The sequence below is a fragment of the Nuphar pumila genome, chromosome 2 (assembly GCF_984573655.1).
Source record: "Nuphar pumila chromosome 2, dmNupPumi1.hap1.1, whole genome shotgun sequence".
Lineage (NCBI taxonomy): Eukaryota > Viridiplantae > Streptophyta > Magnoliopsida > Nymphaeales > Nymphaeaceae > Nuphar > Nuphar pumila.
This window is the reverse complement of record NC_143250.1, coordinates 126,497,723-126,510,853: the sequence shown is the minus strand read 5'-3', so window position 1 is coordinate 126,510,853 and position 13,131 is coordinate 126,497,723. Positions and strand designations below refer to the sequence as shown.

General features: G+C 36.9%; 1 protein-coding gene across 3 annotated transcripts in view; it reads right to left on the bottom strand.

The window, feature by feature from the left end:
- LOC149847039 (Amidase family protein) overlaps window positions 1-10,349 on the bottom strand; it is a 42,782-nt gene extending 32,433 nt beyond the window's left edge. For 2 of the 3 annotated variants that reach the window (XM_089996761.1, XM_089996762.1), the window contains exon 1: window positions 9,696-10,337. In XM_089996761.1, the coding sequence (XP_089852887.1) occupies window positions 9,696-10,307 (612 nt within the window). In that variant the 5' untranslated portion in view covers window positions 10,308-10,337. Of the gene's footprint in view, window positions 1-9,695 lie in introns of all 3 variants that reach the window. The other variant, XM_089996760.1, reaches the window with a different exon arrangement.
- Window positions 10,350-13,131: the final 2,782 nt, after the last annotated feature.

The window sequence follows — 13,131 nt, the reverse complement described above, 5'->3', positions numbered from 1 at the left end:
AATTTAAAGGAATGCAATGATGACAATTACATAATTCAATTTAATCATTCATGCAAAAGGGAACAATTTCTAAGCATGAAGAATCATTTAAGCAATAACAGAAATCACAATTTAAGTAAGCGAAACATTAGAGATTAAACATCATGCATCGACCAACATATAACAATTAAGAGAACAGATAACATATGCATGTTCTAATGCATAGCAGAAATATACATGATTTATGTGCAATGCGTGAACATTTTATCATCTTTCATTAAAGTTTTCTTTTTCCATATGCATGCCCTATTAAATGCATACAATTTAAGTTCCTCTTTTTAATTACCGTTGCCCGCGGATACACCAAACGGGTAAAATTCCCGAAGTCAATTTAGATTCTCAATGTAGCTTATCACACAATTTGTATTTTATTACTGGGTTTCCAACTTAGCTCTCGACCGATATCAAGAAACAGCACAATTCATCGAAACATTGAAAAACAACATTCAATGTCGGGAACACCATGGAAAACAGCATCCATTGGGGCCACTTTCTTGGTATACCAAAACAACAACAACAGTGTCAAACACACCACCCTCAGGCAAAGTGATGGAGTCTCCCTAAAATCGTGGTCAGGAGAAAGAACCTCAATATCGGGTCAGAGGCAACAACAACACACAGAGAGTTTTTGTATCCTCACGATTTCCCCAAACCGCAATATCAAAGATTCTCACACTAAAGAAGAGACATCAAGGAAACATAAATTACACTCTTCTTTACTTTCTTTTATCCTGTTATTAATTCATCTCTTTTACATTTACAATAAACATGCAGAATTAATAACATAAGCTTGCAAATCAACATGAAACCATAAGTTCGCAAATCAGCATGTGCAGCTCTTCACGGTCTACCACACATGGTAACAATAGAACAACGCAATTAAAATCATAATATAACTGTGATTTTTGCGATACATTTAAACAATTAAAGAAAGAGAAACCAAAGCTCAAGGCTCTTTAGGACAGTGATGATTCATTTAAACTATTGATGCATCATACGCAAAAACCATAACTTGCAATGTGAACAACTCATGCATTTATGTACATACGAAACACACATCAATGCATGTATGCACATGCATTTGAAACAAACTTCATATAGTATGATGCTTAAGCATGTCACATCAAGTCAAAGCATATAAATAATTTCAAATATTGACATGTCTCGAGAACCAAAATACATACACATGTCCATACATTCACATTGTAGAAAGAAAAACTAAATCTTTAACACATGTAAACCAGGGAATAACATGAACACTTTTCATATGAGAATCTGTATATAGCCATATGCAATTTGTTGAAGCAATGAACTTGAAAAAAAATTTGCAAATCTAATCACCACCTACGCATTGATCTTAACTATGCCTAAACAAAATCAGTTTTATAAGCATCGATCAAGCCATTCAAACTATATCCAGCATGAACCCAATTCAAGAACAAAAAACGCAGATTAAGGTATATATATATATATATATACAAGCATAAATCTTGATCATAACAAACAGATATAAATCTCGATCATAACCCAATATGAGTCTATTTTTGTATAAAAACCTTATACACAGAATTTTTTTTGTGTAAAGAACCGAAAACACCCATATAAAAGAGGATCTATGGATCCACATCCATGTAATCTAGAGTGAACACATAGAATCACTCTTTAACCATGAATTTGCACTAAATATTGCATGAAAATCGAATCGGTATTCGATTTCTCACATGATTCAAAAGAAAGAACCTGTACCTCAGAATCAACACTTGAAGGAAAAAGCTCAAGGATGCCGATTGCGAAGAACGACTCAAGCGGGGGTCGTCGGGGTGTCTGCTGAACACAGGGATGTGAAATTCTTTAGCTCAGAGTTTTAGGCATGCTAGGGCTAGCGACCCCTACCAGACAAGCGGAGCCCCCATTGGTTTTGTTATCGATTATCAGATGTGAACCTTTATATATATAATGATGTTTTTATGTCTTTTGCCCTAAAAATAGACAAAAATATACTAGATCAAAGTTGACCGAGTCAAAATGTGGACAGACTCGACCCCAGTGCGTTGACCAAGTTCGACACTTGGTTGACCCAGTGTTTTAAAACCCGCTGAGTCAACTCGTTGACTCGGCTGACTCGGCTCGCCCCTCCAGCGAGTCAACCCAACAAGGCAAACTCGGGCTTGACTCGGCCTGACTCGGCTTGACTCGGCCTGACTCGGGCGAGTTTTGGGATGTTTGAAATTTGTTTTTTGAGTTTCAAATTACAGATTCGAAATATATAAGTACATATATTTTAACAAGGGTTACCCCCAGATTTTGTATAAAAAATAAAATAAAAATCATTTAAAGATAAAAAAGCATTTAAATCCATAGAATAAAATCGCCATGTTGTTTGAACTACTGTTCACCCTGTGTTATCAACTTATTCTAGCAAAATATTTTAAAGAAATGATTCTCACTATATATGGCGGGTCAACTGTGCCTATGGGAAGTCACATTTAGGTTTCATCGTCCATTTGTTATGTGAACAAGCATTGTACATATTCAAATATTAGTAGTCTTTTTATAGTTGTGCCATTAATATATTTCCTGCATAGTTTTATACATGAGAAAATTGCTTATTTATGTTGATATTGGGCATTCTGTAAACTTTCAATATGCACATATATCCCTGTTTTACATTTATGGATTTGTTAGAGAGAGAATTAAAACTTTTAAAACAAGCTAGCATATATGATTCGTCATTTTAGGAACCTTAGGTAGTAGCAGACTGAACTCATGGTGACCAAATCCTCTAATTCAAGTCATGAATTAGTCAAAGTGTTTGTATAGATATCAAATTCAATTATTCAAGCAAACCTCTATAGCTCTTTGCAGTTGTTTTTATATTCTTACAGACATTTGGAGACTATGTTTACTCAAAAACATGGTTTCAGACAAATTATATATTGTTTTTCTTTTAAAATCAAAAGTTAACAAAACCCGGTCTGAGTCACCGAGTTGACCCGCCGAGTCACGAGTCAATAAAGAACGAGTCGAGTTCCGAGTCACGGGTTTTAAAACCTTGGGTTGACCGTGTTTGCCTCGTGTCTGTAGCCGCACCCGTGTCGGGTACGGGCGACAAGAGTGCGTCAACCTTTTAGTCGAGTCCGTGTGACTTAGGCTGGAACTTAAAAAGAAAAATCACTACCCTTGCCCTATCAAAGCTAAGTCTTTTGTATAAGTCTCAATTCTACATAAAATTAAAACATATAATGGTTTCTCACTAGGAGTTCTCTTGATTTGGAGTTTTGGACAGAGTTATCGGAAATGCGCATGGACTAGGGGAAGTGCGCTTTCCCGAGACGCGCTTCAAAAGCATGAAACGTGGTGCTTCCGAAATGCATGGGGAAGCGCATGCAAAATGTAGGAAGTGCATCCCCCTTTAAAGGGAAGTGTGTCCCCCTTTAAATGGGGACGCGCTTCCCTTTAAAGGGGGATGCATTTTTTAAAATGTCCAGTTTGCCCTTTTTAAAAAAGAATTTTAACACGTGAAAAACAAAAAATTTAAAGAAAATATTTTTTGAATAAGGGCAAAATGGACATTTTTAAAAAATCGTGAAAATACAAAAAACGAAACTTAGGGTTTTTGTTTTTTTTTTCACCAGACTCCTCTCTCTCTCTCTCTCCTCTCTCTCTCTCTCTCGTTTTCGGCCACCGGCGACCTCCTCCTCCATTGACGTCTGACGGCCTCCTCCACCGACGTCTGACGATGTCTCTGTTCAGGTACGCTCTCTTCTCTCTCTATTTCGATTCTCTCTTCTCTCATCCACTAACGTCCGAGTCGTGGACCGACCGTCGACAGGGAGCCCCCCTTGCTGACGACATAGATGGTGGGGTGGGTTTTGTTGCTTAGTTCTTGCGTATCCATCTTGCAATGTATTGCTATAATTTTTATTTTGGAAAATGTTGGCTACTCTTGATGTAGAAAATCATAGATATGAACATTGCTTCTTTTATTAAGAACCACACCTTGGATCACGTTGTTTCAACGTAAAAACATGATTCTTTTTTTTCAATCGTGAAAGTTTGGTGCATTGTGGACCATTGATGTTTTATGCTCTTAAGAAACCTGCTTACACAGCATAATCGGACAATCTGAAACATATTTTTTTATTTTTCACTAAATAAACCTTGTAAAACATATTTATAGGACTTTATCCATTAAACATTCAAGAAAATGTTAAAAAACTAGTGGTTGGTCATATGATTTATTTTGTTTCTGTGGTAAATTTTTTTTACAAGGTAGCAATCATACATCACATTCTCTCTTTTGTTTAATGGTTTAGTCATATGCTCAAATATGTGTGATAAGTTGTTCATTTTTGGTGTGAAGATTTTTTGTTGAAAAGTGATTAAACAAAGCTCTAACTTGAGATTTGATTAATTTGGGTAGGAGTTTATGTTCTCTAGCTGTGAGATCTGATTAGTTTTCTTTTTTTGGATTAGTAGATTTGATTAGTTTTGGTAGATTTGATTATTATGTTCTGTGTTTTATGTTTTTTGTTCTATTATGTTATGATTTGTATGTTATTTGTGTATTTCACAGTGCTTTGTATGGTTCTATTGTGTTTTTTAAATCTATGGGACATCCAAAATTTCTGATAGATGCCTTGCCACTTCCGTTGGTGATGTTCATGTGACTATGATTGGGACCTTCAATATAAACTTCTATCTTGGTGTTAATGGAAAACCTAATCTAATACATGTTTTCTATTAAGAAAGACAAATAAAACAAGGGAAGATCTAAGAACCATTAAGGATGGCCAAAAAACAAAATAAGTTATTTCATTAAAAATTAAGTTATTATCAAAAAACAATAAAACAATCTGCAATCCTACGACCAAACATGATGCATGATTGCTTTAGGCTCTATATTGCTCACCTGCCTGACGACACAGACATAGAATCATAGATATTTCACAGTTTCACCTCCTTAAATGATGTTTATTTTTTTGTTTTAGTAATTGGTAAATTATGAGAGTAATGATTTGTGTTCTTCACTCTCCATCCTTTGCTTTTAATAATAGTTTTTTTTTAGACTGATTTTTATACTTTTATGATGCAGGTATATTTGCATATTCTTTGCCTCATTAATGATCATCACAAGTTATGATCACGACAATTATGATGACGATGATGATTCTTTGTACAATTTGGAGCATGAATCATCTAATGGTGTTCGAAATGACAATGCAAGAAAAGGCAAGGGGTCTTCTGATTGTCTATATCAGTTTAAGGACAAAAAAAAAATTGTTTTGATGAGGAAGATGAAGAAGAATATGACTTGGATGACTACTATTCTGAAGATGACCAAGATAATGAACCACCTAGCATGCATAAAACAACTGTGCTATAACGTTATTTATTGAAACAAAAGAATAGTGGGTAAGAAAAGCAAGGTGGAACCCAGGTTTTTACGTGCAGGCACTGCAAAAATATTTATCCATCTCATAGGAGCTCCAAAGGGACAAAGTGTTGGGATTGCCTTTTGTCCTGTAGTTGCAAAAAATGCAGAATTGGCAAAAAAAATTAAGAGACAAGTTCGACGAGTAGAGGTTTCATCAAGTGCATTTGAGTTGAGGAGATCAAAAATTGATAAACCAAAGATGCTTATTAGTATGACTACATCATTTAGTGGAAGTCGAAGCACAATTGATATTCGTGATACCTTTAAAAAGGTAGAAAGAGATGATGTAGATCATAAAATTATCAGATTTTTGTGTGCAAATGGCATACCTTTCAATGTGCTTCGATCACCGTATTGAGAAGAGATGATATCTGCAGTTGGTAAAGTGCCTTAATATAAACCCCCATTATATGAAAAAGCGCGAACAAAGTTGTTTAACAGTGAGAAAGAGTGTGTTTACAGGGAGTTAAATGAATTTTGAGAAAAGTTTGAGGAGTTGGGAGTTTTCATTGTCTCAGACGGTTGGACAAATATCAAAAACAAACACTTGATAAATATACTTGTTTCAAACTGTTTTGGCTCGATGTTCTTATATGCAAGCCATTTTTCTAATGTGCAACAGTCAGTTGCAAACATTGTTGAGTTTTTAAAGATGGGATTTAAACTTGTGGGGCCTTTTTAATGTAGTGCAAGTATTACAGACAATGCAGCAAATTGCAAGTTAGCAGGTGAAGAATTAAAACAAATGTATAAGTATATTTTTTGGTAACCTAGTGTTGTTCACACACTTAATTTGATCTTCAAGGATTTGGCACATGAGTTTCATTGGTTGAGAGAAACATATTTGCAAAGTAAAGAAATTGTTAAGTATATCACAAATCATTCAAAAGGACTAGCAATCTTTAGAAACAATGAAAAATTAGAGCTAATAAATATTGCAAAAACAAGGTTTGCTACACATTATACTACTTTGAAGCGCTTGCTTGATGTGAGGGAGAGCTTGAGGCTCATAGCAATTTCAGATAGATGGAGCGAGTGAAAGCAATCATGCACGGATGAAACTATAAAAAAAGAGTTATTACAACAAAAACAACTGTTCTTGACGAAGAATATTGGGATTCTGTTCGTTTAGCATTATTGATTACAAAACTCATACATAAGATGATTAAATTTTGTGATCAGGAAGGCCCTATAATTGGTGAAGTGTAAGAAGGCATGGACAACATATTGGGGGAAATCAAAGACAATCTAAAAGGACAACCAGATTTGTATGAAAAGATTCATAAGATTGTCTCAAATAGATGGGACAGAATGAATGTGCCTCTCCATAATCTAGCCCACATGCTTACTCCAAAATATTACGAGTCAGAGTATCTCAAAATCCCAGCAACAGGAGGGGTCAAACGAGTTTCTCCTGGTAAAAATTTTATTCTATCTATTTAATAAAGTTTAAAGTTTAATTATTTTATTATTTCATTTGCATTTTCTTGTTATAGTTGTTAAACATTTTTTTTGCAGAAAAGGATAATGATATTTTAGATGGTGCAATGCTCGCGCTTGAAGTCATATCTACTGGAAATGAAGAGCTCTCTATACTTTATAGGTCACAACTTTAGCTTTTGCATCAAGAAATGGAAGATTTAGCCGAAATGAAGCAAGAATAGATGCATTAAATCCTACAATGTTGGTGCTTAATTGGTGGCGTTTTTATGGTGGTGATACACCTGAGTTGAGAGCATTAGCCATTAAGGTTTTATCTCAACCTATTAGCAAATCTTTTGCAGAAAGAGTGTGGAGCACCTATAGTTATATTCACAATGTTAAAAGAAATAGGCTCAATGAAGATCATGTTGATACCTTGGTGTATATTCATTTCAATCTTCGATTGATTGACAGGTATAATTAAAGTGTTGTACTTTGGTTTTGGTATTTTTTTTCTCTTTTTTTATCATTGATTATTTATTAGCATTCATATTTTATATTCTTGTTATAAAAAGGTGCAACAATCGCTATAAAGGACCTAGTCAAAAATGGGATATCAATCCAGAACTTTCTATTGTAAAAGAAAATACGTTGAGATTAGAGGACATGCGTTAGAGAGATTTGGATGATAGTGCACAACAATCAAGCACTATTTCCAAATCCAAACATAAAGATGCACAACCAAGAGCTTCATTGCCTCTAATAATCATACGTACAAATGAGGTTGAAGAGGATACAAATCAATCCAACAGAGCTAGCAGAACTAGTGCAGATATACAAGAGCGAACATCAATTCCTCAAGGCCGGATTGATTGTTTCTTTAGCAGGAGACCTAGGCAAGGTATGTCGATCTTGTGTTTTTTATTTTTACTTTCTTCTATATATGTATTTTTTATATTTTAAATTAAGGTTTTTGAATATTTTAATTTTTAACATATTTATTATAAGAAATGAAAGAAGGAGCAGAAGGCATGGTCGTGGAGGACAAGGACGACTTGATGAAGCAGAAAGTTCTCGATCTATTGCTGAACTGAAGAGAAAGAGAAAGATGACAGATTATTGATTGTTGACAATAAAATGAACTCTTGAATTCTTAATTATTTTTTTGATGATGTAGTTGGAGTAGTCCAACTTAGAAACTTTTATGTTACTTTTTGTGTCATAGTCTTGTAATATTTTATTGGTTTGATATATACTTTTATTTTGAAGCTTGCTTGATAAAGTGAAGTAATGGATTATGCTAATTTTAAGTTTACACTTTAGAGTCTTTATGTAATCTTTGAGTTTATTAATTTCTCATTTTCTATGTTGCAGAATCACAAGATTTACAACAATCACATCAAATAAAAAGTCATTTGATTCTTTCGTGTAAAAATGTATGTTTTTTAATCAAATTTATTAGTTTTCTTAATATATTATTTAGTGCTTGCATGCATTTGTTAAATGGTTGCAACATGAATGTGAATTATGATATTTTTTTAATGTATTATTTTTTAAATGCTTGAAAGTTACAATATGATGCATTTGTTAGATAATTGCAACTTATATTATTTATTGTCTTAAATACATGTTTTATTTTGTCAATGATGACATCAATATTATTTTTTTGATAAAATAAAAATATATAATTATATTTTCGCTTCCCTTTCGATTCTTATTCACATCTCTTTCGCTTCCCTTTCGATTCTTATTCACATCTCTTCCGCTTCCCACTCGAATCCTAGGTCGTCTCCTTCTTTGCTTCCTAGGTCGCTTCCGAGAGACTTACTAGGTCGCTTTCGAGACACTTCCTGGTTCGCTCCTAAGTCGTCCCACGTTTCCGGCTTCATAAAATTTTAGAAGTGCCTCGCTTCCTGCTCCTGCTTCCCATATCGCTTCTCGCTCCCGCTTCCTTGACTGGCAACTTTGGTTTTGGACTCTATGAATTATAAAGAGTTCATTCACGCAAAAATAACATACCAAAGCAATGGTTTTAAGGTTAAAAATTTATGTATATCGAACTTGGTGCACCTAATTAAACCAACAAATGACACAAATTAGGGTATTGCATTGGATAGAGAGGTGCGTTCAAAGGGATCCTTAAGAACAACCACTCCCCCAATTTAACAAACTTCTTAGGCAACCATCAAAATCGCCAAGCAACTTATAAACGAGAATCCTTATCAAGTAGTGACCATTTATGTTTTTCAGAGACCATCAATGGTGGATTATCTACGCAGAATAGTAGAATATATGCAAAATAGATCATCATGTCATGTACTATATAAGTCATACACCACGAATAACACCATTCAAGTTCAATCAAGAACAACAATTCTCTTCAATCTGACTCCCTCCTTCCTATTCATTAACTTGGCACCCATGTTCGACCCAAATAATAGACAAATCATGAAATGCCCAATCAGTTTCATGTTTCACTAGTTGAGTGCCATATTTGATTTAAAGTTAGAGATGAAGTTGGTTAATATAAAAGTTACAATGGTCTCAGAAATTTCACTCAAATCACCATTTCCTAAACGAAATCGCATTCTCAAAATGCATATTTTTCTCATTAGTTTAAAAGCTCCGTGTTCTGCTAAAATACACGGTCAAGTTTGTTAATTCTCAAGCAAATGTTGGTTTCATCAAATTTGCATTAAATCCCCAAATTCGCATGCGACTCGCTTAATTCTCAACCAGTTTGCAGAGTAGAATGGAAAACAAAATCAAATCAAAAGAGAAAGAGGGAAAAGAAAACCTGGAAAGCGGAGGCCTCGGTGCTGCTTCCCATCCCGAACTCGTCCATGTTAGTCTTCCCGACCAGGATCGCCCCACGCTCTCGCAGCCTCTGCACAGCGGAAGCATCGAATGGAGGTCGGTACCCCTCGAGGATCCTCGATCCAGCCGTGGACCGCATGTCGGCAGTGCAGAGGTTGTCCTTCACTGCGACGAGGACGCCCGCCAGCTCGCCGACCTCCTCGCCCCTCGCAATCCTCCGGTCCAGCTCCTCCGCCTTCCGAAGGGCGTCGTCCGAGGCGACATGGAGGAAGCACCGGAGCTGGGGCTCCGTCCTCCGCAGCCGCTCCAGGTACTCCTCCGCAATCTCGACGGCCGTCTTCTCGCGGGAGAGCAGGGCTTCTCTGATTCGAAGGATCTCGGAGGAGGGAGGGAGGGCAGGATTTCGCGTGGAGGGAGAGGCCAGAGTTGGGGTTTCGGGAAGGGAGTGAGATGCCCTAACCCTAGAGATGGAGGAGGAAGCCCTTCTAGGGAGACGGTAGGGATGGAGGGCGTCGGCAGGGGAGGGGAGCGGGAAGCGCCGTTGGTGGTGGAGGAGGAAGACTCGGGGCGTTTGGATAACGGAAGGAGGCATTCCGAATTCCCCTCAGACCCTCTGGAGAGAGAGAGACCGCCACAGATTTGTTATATACGAAAATGATCAGATGGCGCCATGACAGGTAGGGCTGGAAACTAGACGAGCAGCTCGGTGTTTGGCTCGCCTCACGAGGAACATGGTTCCGCTCAGAAATTGAGTTCGTCGAGCCGAGCTACGAGCCAGCTCATTTAGGTAAACGAGCCGAGTACTAACATGACAAGCTCGGCTCGTGACAAACTGTTTGATGATTTTCTGACAAAACGCCGTTGTTGATCATCGGCAACCTTATTTTTTTGCGTTTTAACACTTTTAGAGTGCCCTGGTCGCTAAAAGCAAAAAAAGGACGTGCACGGCTGACAACTATTGGACGAAGAGAGGGTCAGATGATACGCCTTATTATATCAAGCTTAAAATATCTTTTTAAAAAAAACAAGTCAGCTTGTGATTGGCTCGCCAAACTCGAAGCAGGTTATATGTTCCCCCGAAGACGATTGTTAGCTACATCTCGTGTTTGGGGGTCCGAATGAACATCACGTATATAAGCACGTGGGGCTCGTATCCCCGTGTGTATCGGCATCACTTAGCATCAAAATCCGGTGCAATTGCAAAGACTTAAGTACCCTTTCCTGCTATGCTCGCTATGAAATGACGGTTCGAGAAAAGGATAAAAATGCCCTCCATCTAGAAAAGTTAAGCATCGATTTGAGAAAAAGATAAAAATGCCCTCCATCTAGAAAAGTGAAACGTCGGTTTGAAAAAATGACCAAATTGTCCTTGATCCAGAAAAGAGAGGATGATCTTAACTCTTACAATAGTCCAAACATTTCGTTTTCCCCCAAAACAGTAAACTTTTGCAACTTCTGCAATAGCAGGAGCTCCCTTTGACGATGCACCATTTGTTGTCATTTGTTGTCATCGGACCCACATTTGTCGTCGTCTGTTGCCATCAGACCCTCCTTTACTGTCGTCTGCTTCCACCAGAGCACCCTTTGTCGTCGTCTGCTATCGTCGGAGCAACATTTGCCTTCGTTTGTTGTCGTCGGAGCACCCTTTGACATCGTCTGTTGCCGCCGAAGCATCCTTTGTCGTCATTTGCGTAGTGGCAACATCGTTGTCACCATCGGTTGCATCTCCCTTATGGGTGTTTCTCCTCCACTGTCGGATTACCAAAACTCCTATCATTTCGGTGAGTTTCGTGTAAGGTTTCGTTATGCAAACAAATCGATTTGTAAATCTGAATGTTAAATCTTACAACTGGGTGGCTGTCTTCATGCTAAATAACACGTATTTTCATACTAAAATAAATCAATTTGTACTTATCTACCTTTTGGGCAACGAAAAACAGTTAGCATGATTTATTCTTATGAAGGCCAAACATTTCAACGATGTGTACTTATGAAGGTTAATTTTCTACAACGATTTGTACGTTTGAAGTATGAACGATTTATACGTTTGAAATAGTAACAATTTAATGAAACTACCATGATTTATACTTAATTTTGATAAATCGTACAACAATGTATATGTATGAATCCAAACGTTACAACGATATGTACGAAGGTTGCAATTTATATAACGATTTGTAAGTTTGAAGCAACAACTATTTATACATTTAAAGCATTGGCTATGTGTATTTATGAAGTTACCTTGTTTTGTACTTAAGTTTGTTAAATCTTACAACGATGTTTACTTGTAAAGGCAAATACTGCGACGATTTATAATGTTGGTAATTGTTTAACAAATGGGATAATTTGTATTATTATAAACTTGGGAAGGCGGTTGTAACGTATAATGATGCGGTTAAATTTATGTGTTGTGCAGGTTAGCAATGTCTACAACTCGTCAGACAAGAAATAACCCTTCGTTCTATGAGATGAATATTAGAGAAGTTATCCACCAGTCCTATATATCTATACGAGCGTTATGAAAGGTGTCAAAATATAATAAAGATTGAGAATAATAAAGACAGAGAGAAAGCGTTGGAATTGTATTATGCGGAAGATTATCCATTAGATATTAAGACTGAAGACTAAAGGAAGAACTAAAGATGAAGAAGAAGAAGGATGATGAAGAGAAGAAAAAGCAAATGAATAAGGAGGAGGAGAATGGAAAGCAAAGGCAACGAATGAAGGCAGAGGAGAGGGAAAGGCAAAGAAAGAAGAAGGAGGAGGAGAATGAAAGGCATAAAAAGAATAAGGAGATGAGGGAAAGGCAAAAAAAGAATGAGGAAGAGGAGAGAGAAAGGCAATTGAAGAAAAAGAAAGAGGAGGAAAAGAAGAAAAGGCAACTGATGAAGCAGAAATATTTTGAAAAGCAAAGGAGGATAAGGCAAATGAAGAAGGAGGTGGAGGAGAGGAAAAGGCAAAAAAAGAATGAGGAGGAAGAGGAGGAGTTGAGGGAAAGGCAATTGAAGAAGAATGAGGAAGAAGAGAAGGAAAGGCAAATGATAAAGATAGAAGATGAAAGGCAAAAGAAGAAACATCAGGATAAGGAAGAGAAGGAAAGGCAAATGAAAGACAAGGAAGACAAGAAAGAGAAAGAAAGGCAAAGGAAGGACAAGCAGGACAAGGAAGAGAATGAAAGGCAAATGAAAGAGAAAGAGGACGAGGAAGAGAAGGAAAGGAAAATGAAGAAGTAGGAGAAGGAAGAGAAGGAAAGGGAAAAGAAAAAGCAGGAAGAGAAAGAGAATGAAAGAAAAAGGAAGGAAAAAGTAAAGAAGGAGAAGGAGGACGAGGAAGAGAAGGAAAGGAAAAGGAAGGAAGAAATTGAAAAGCAGAGGACAAGTAGAAAAGCAGTGGGATGTGGCGGAGCAACAAGAAAG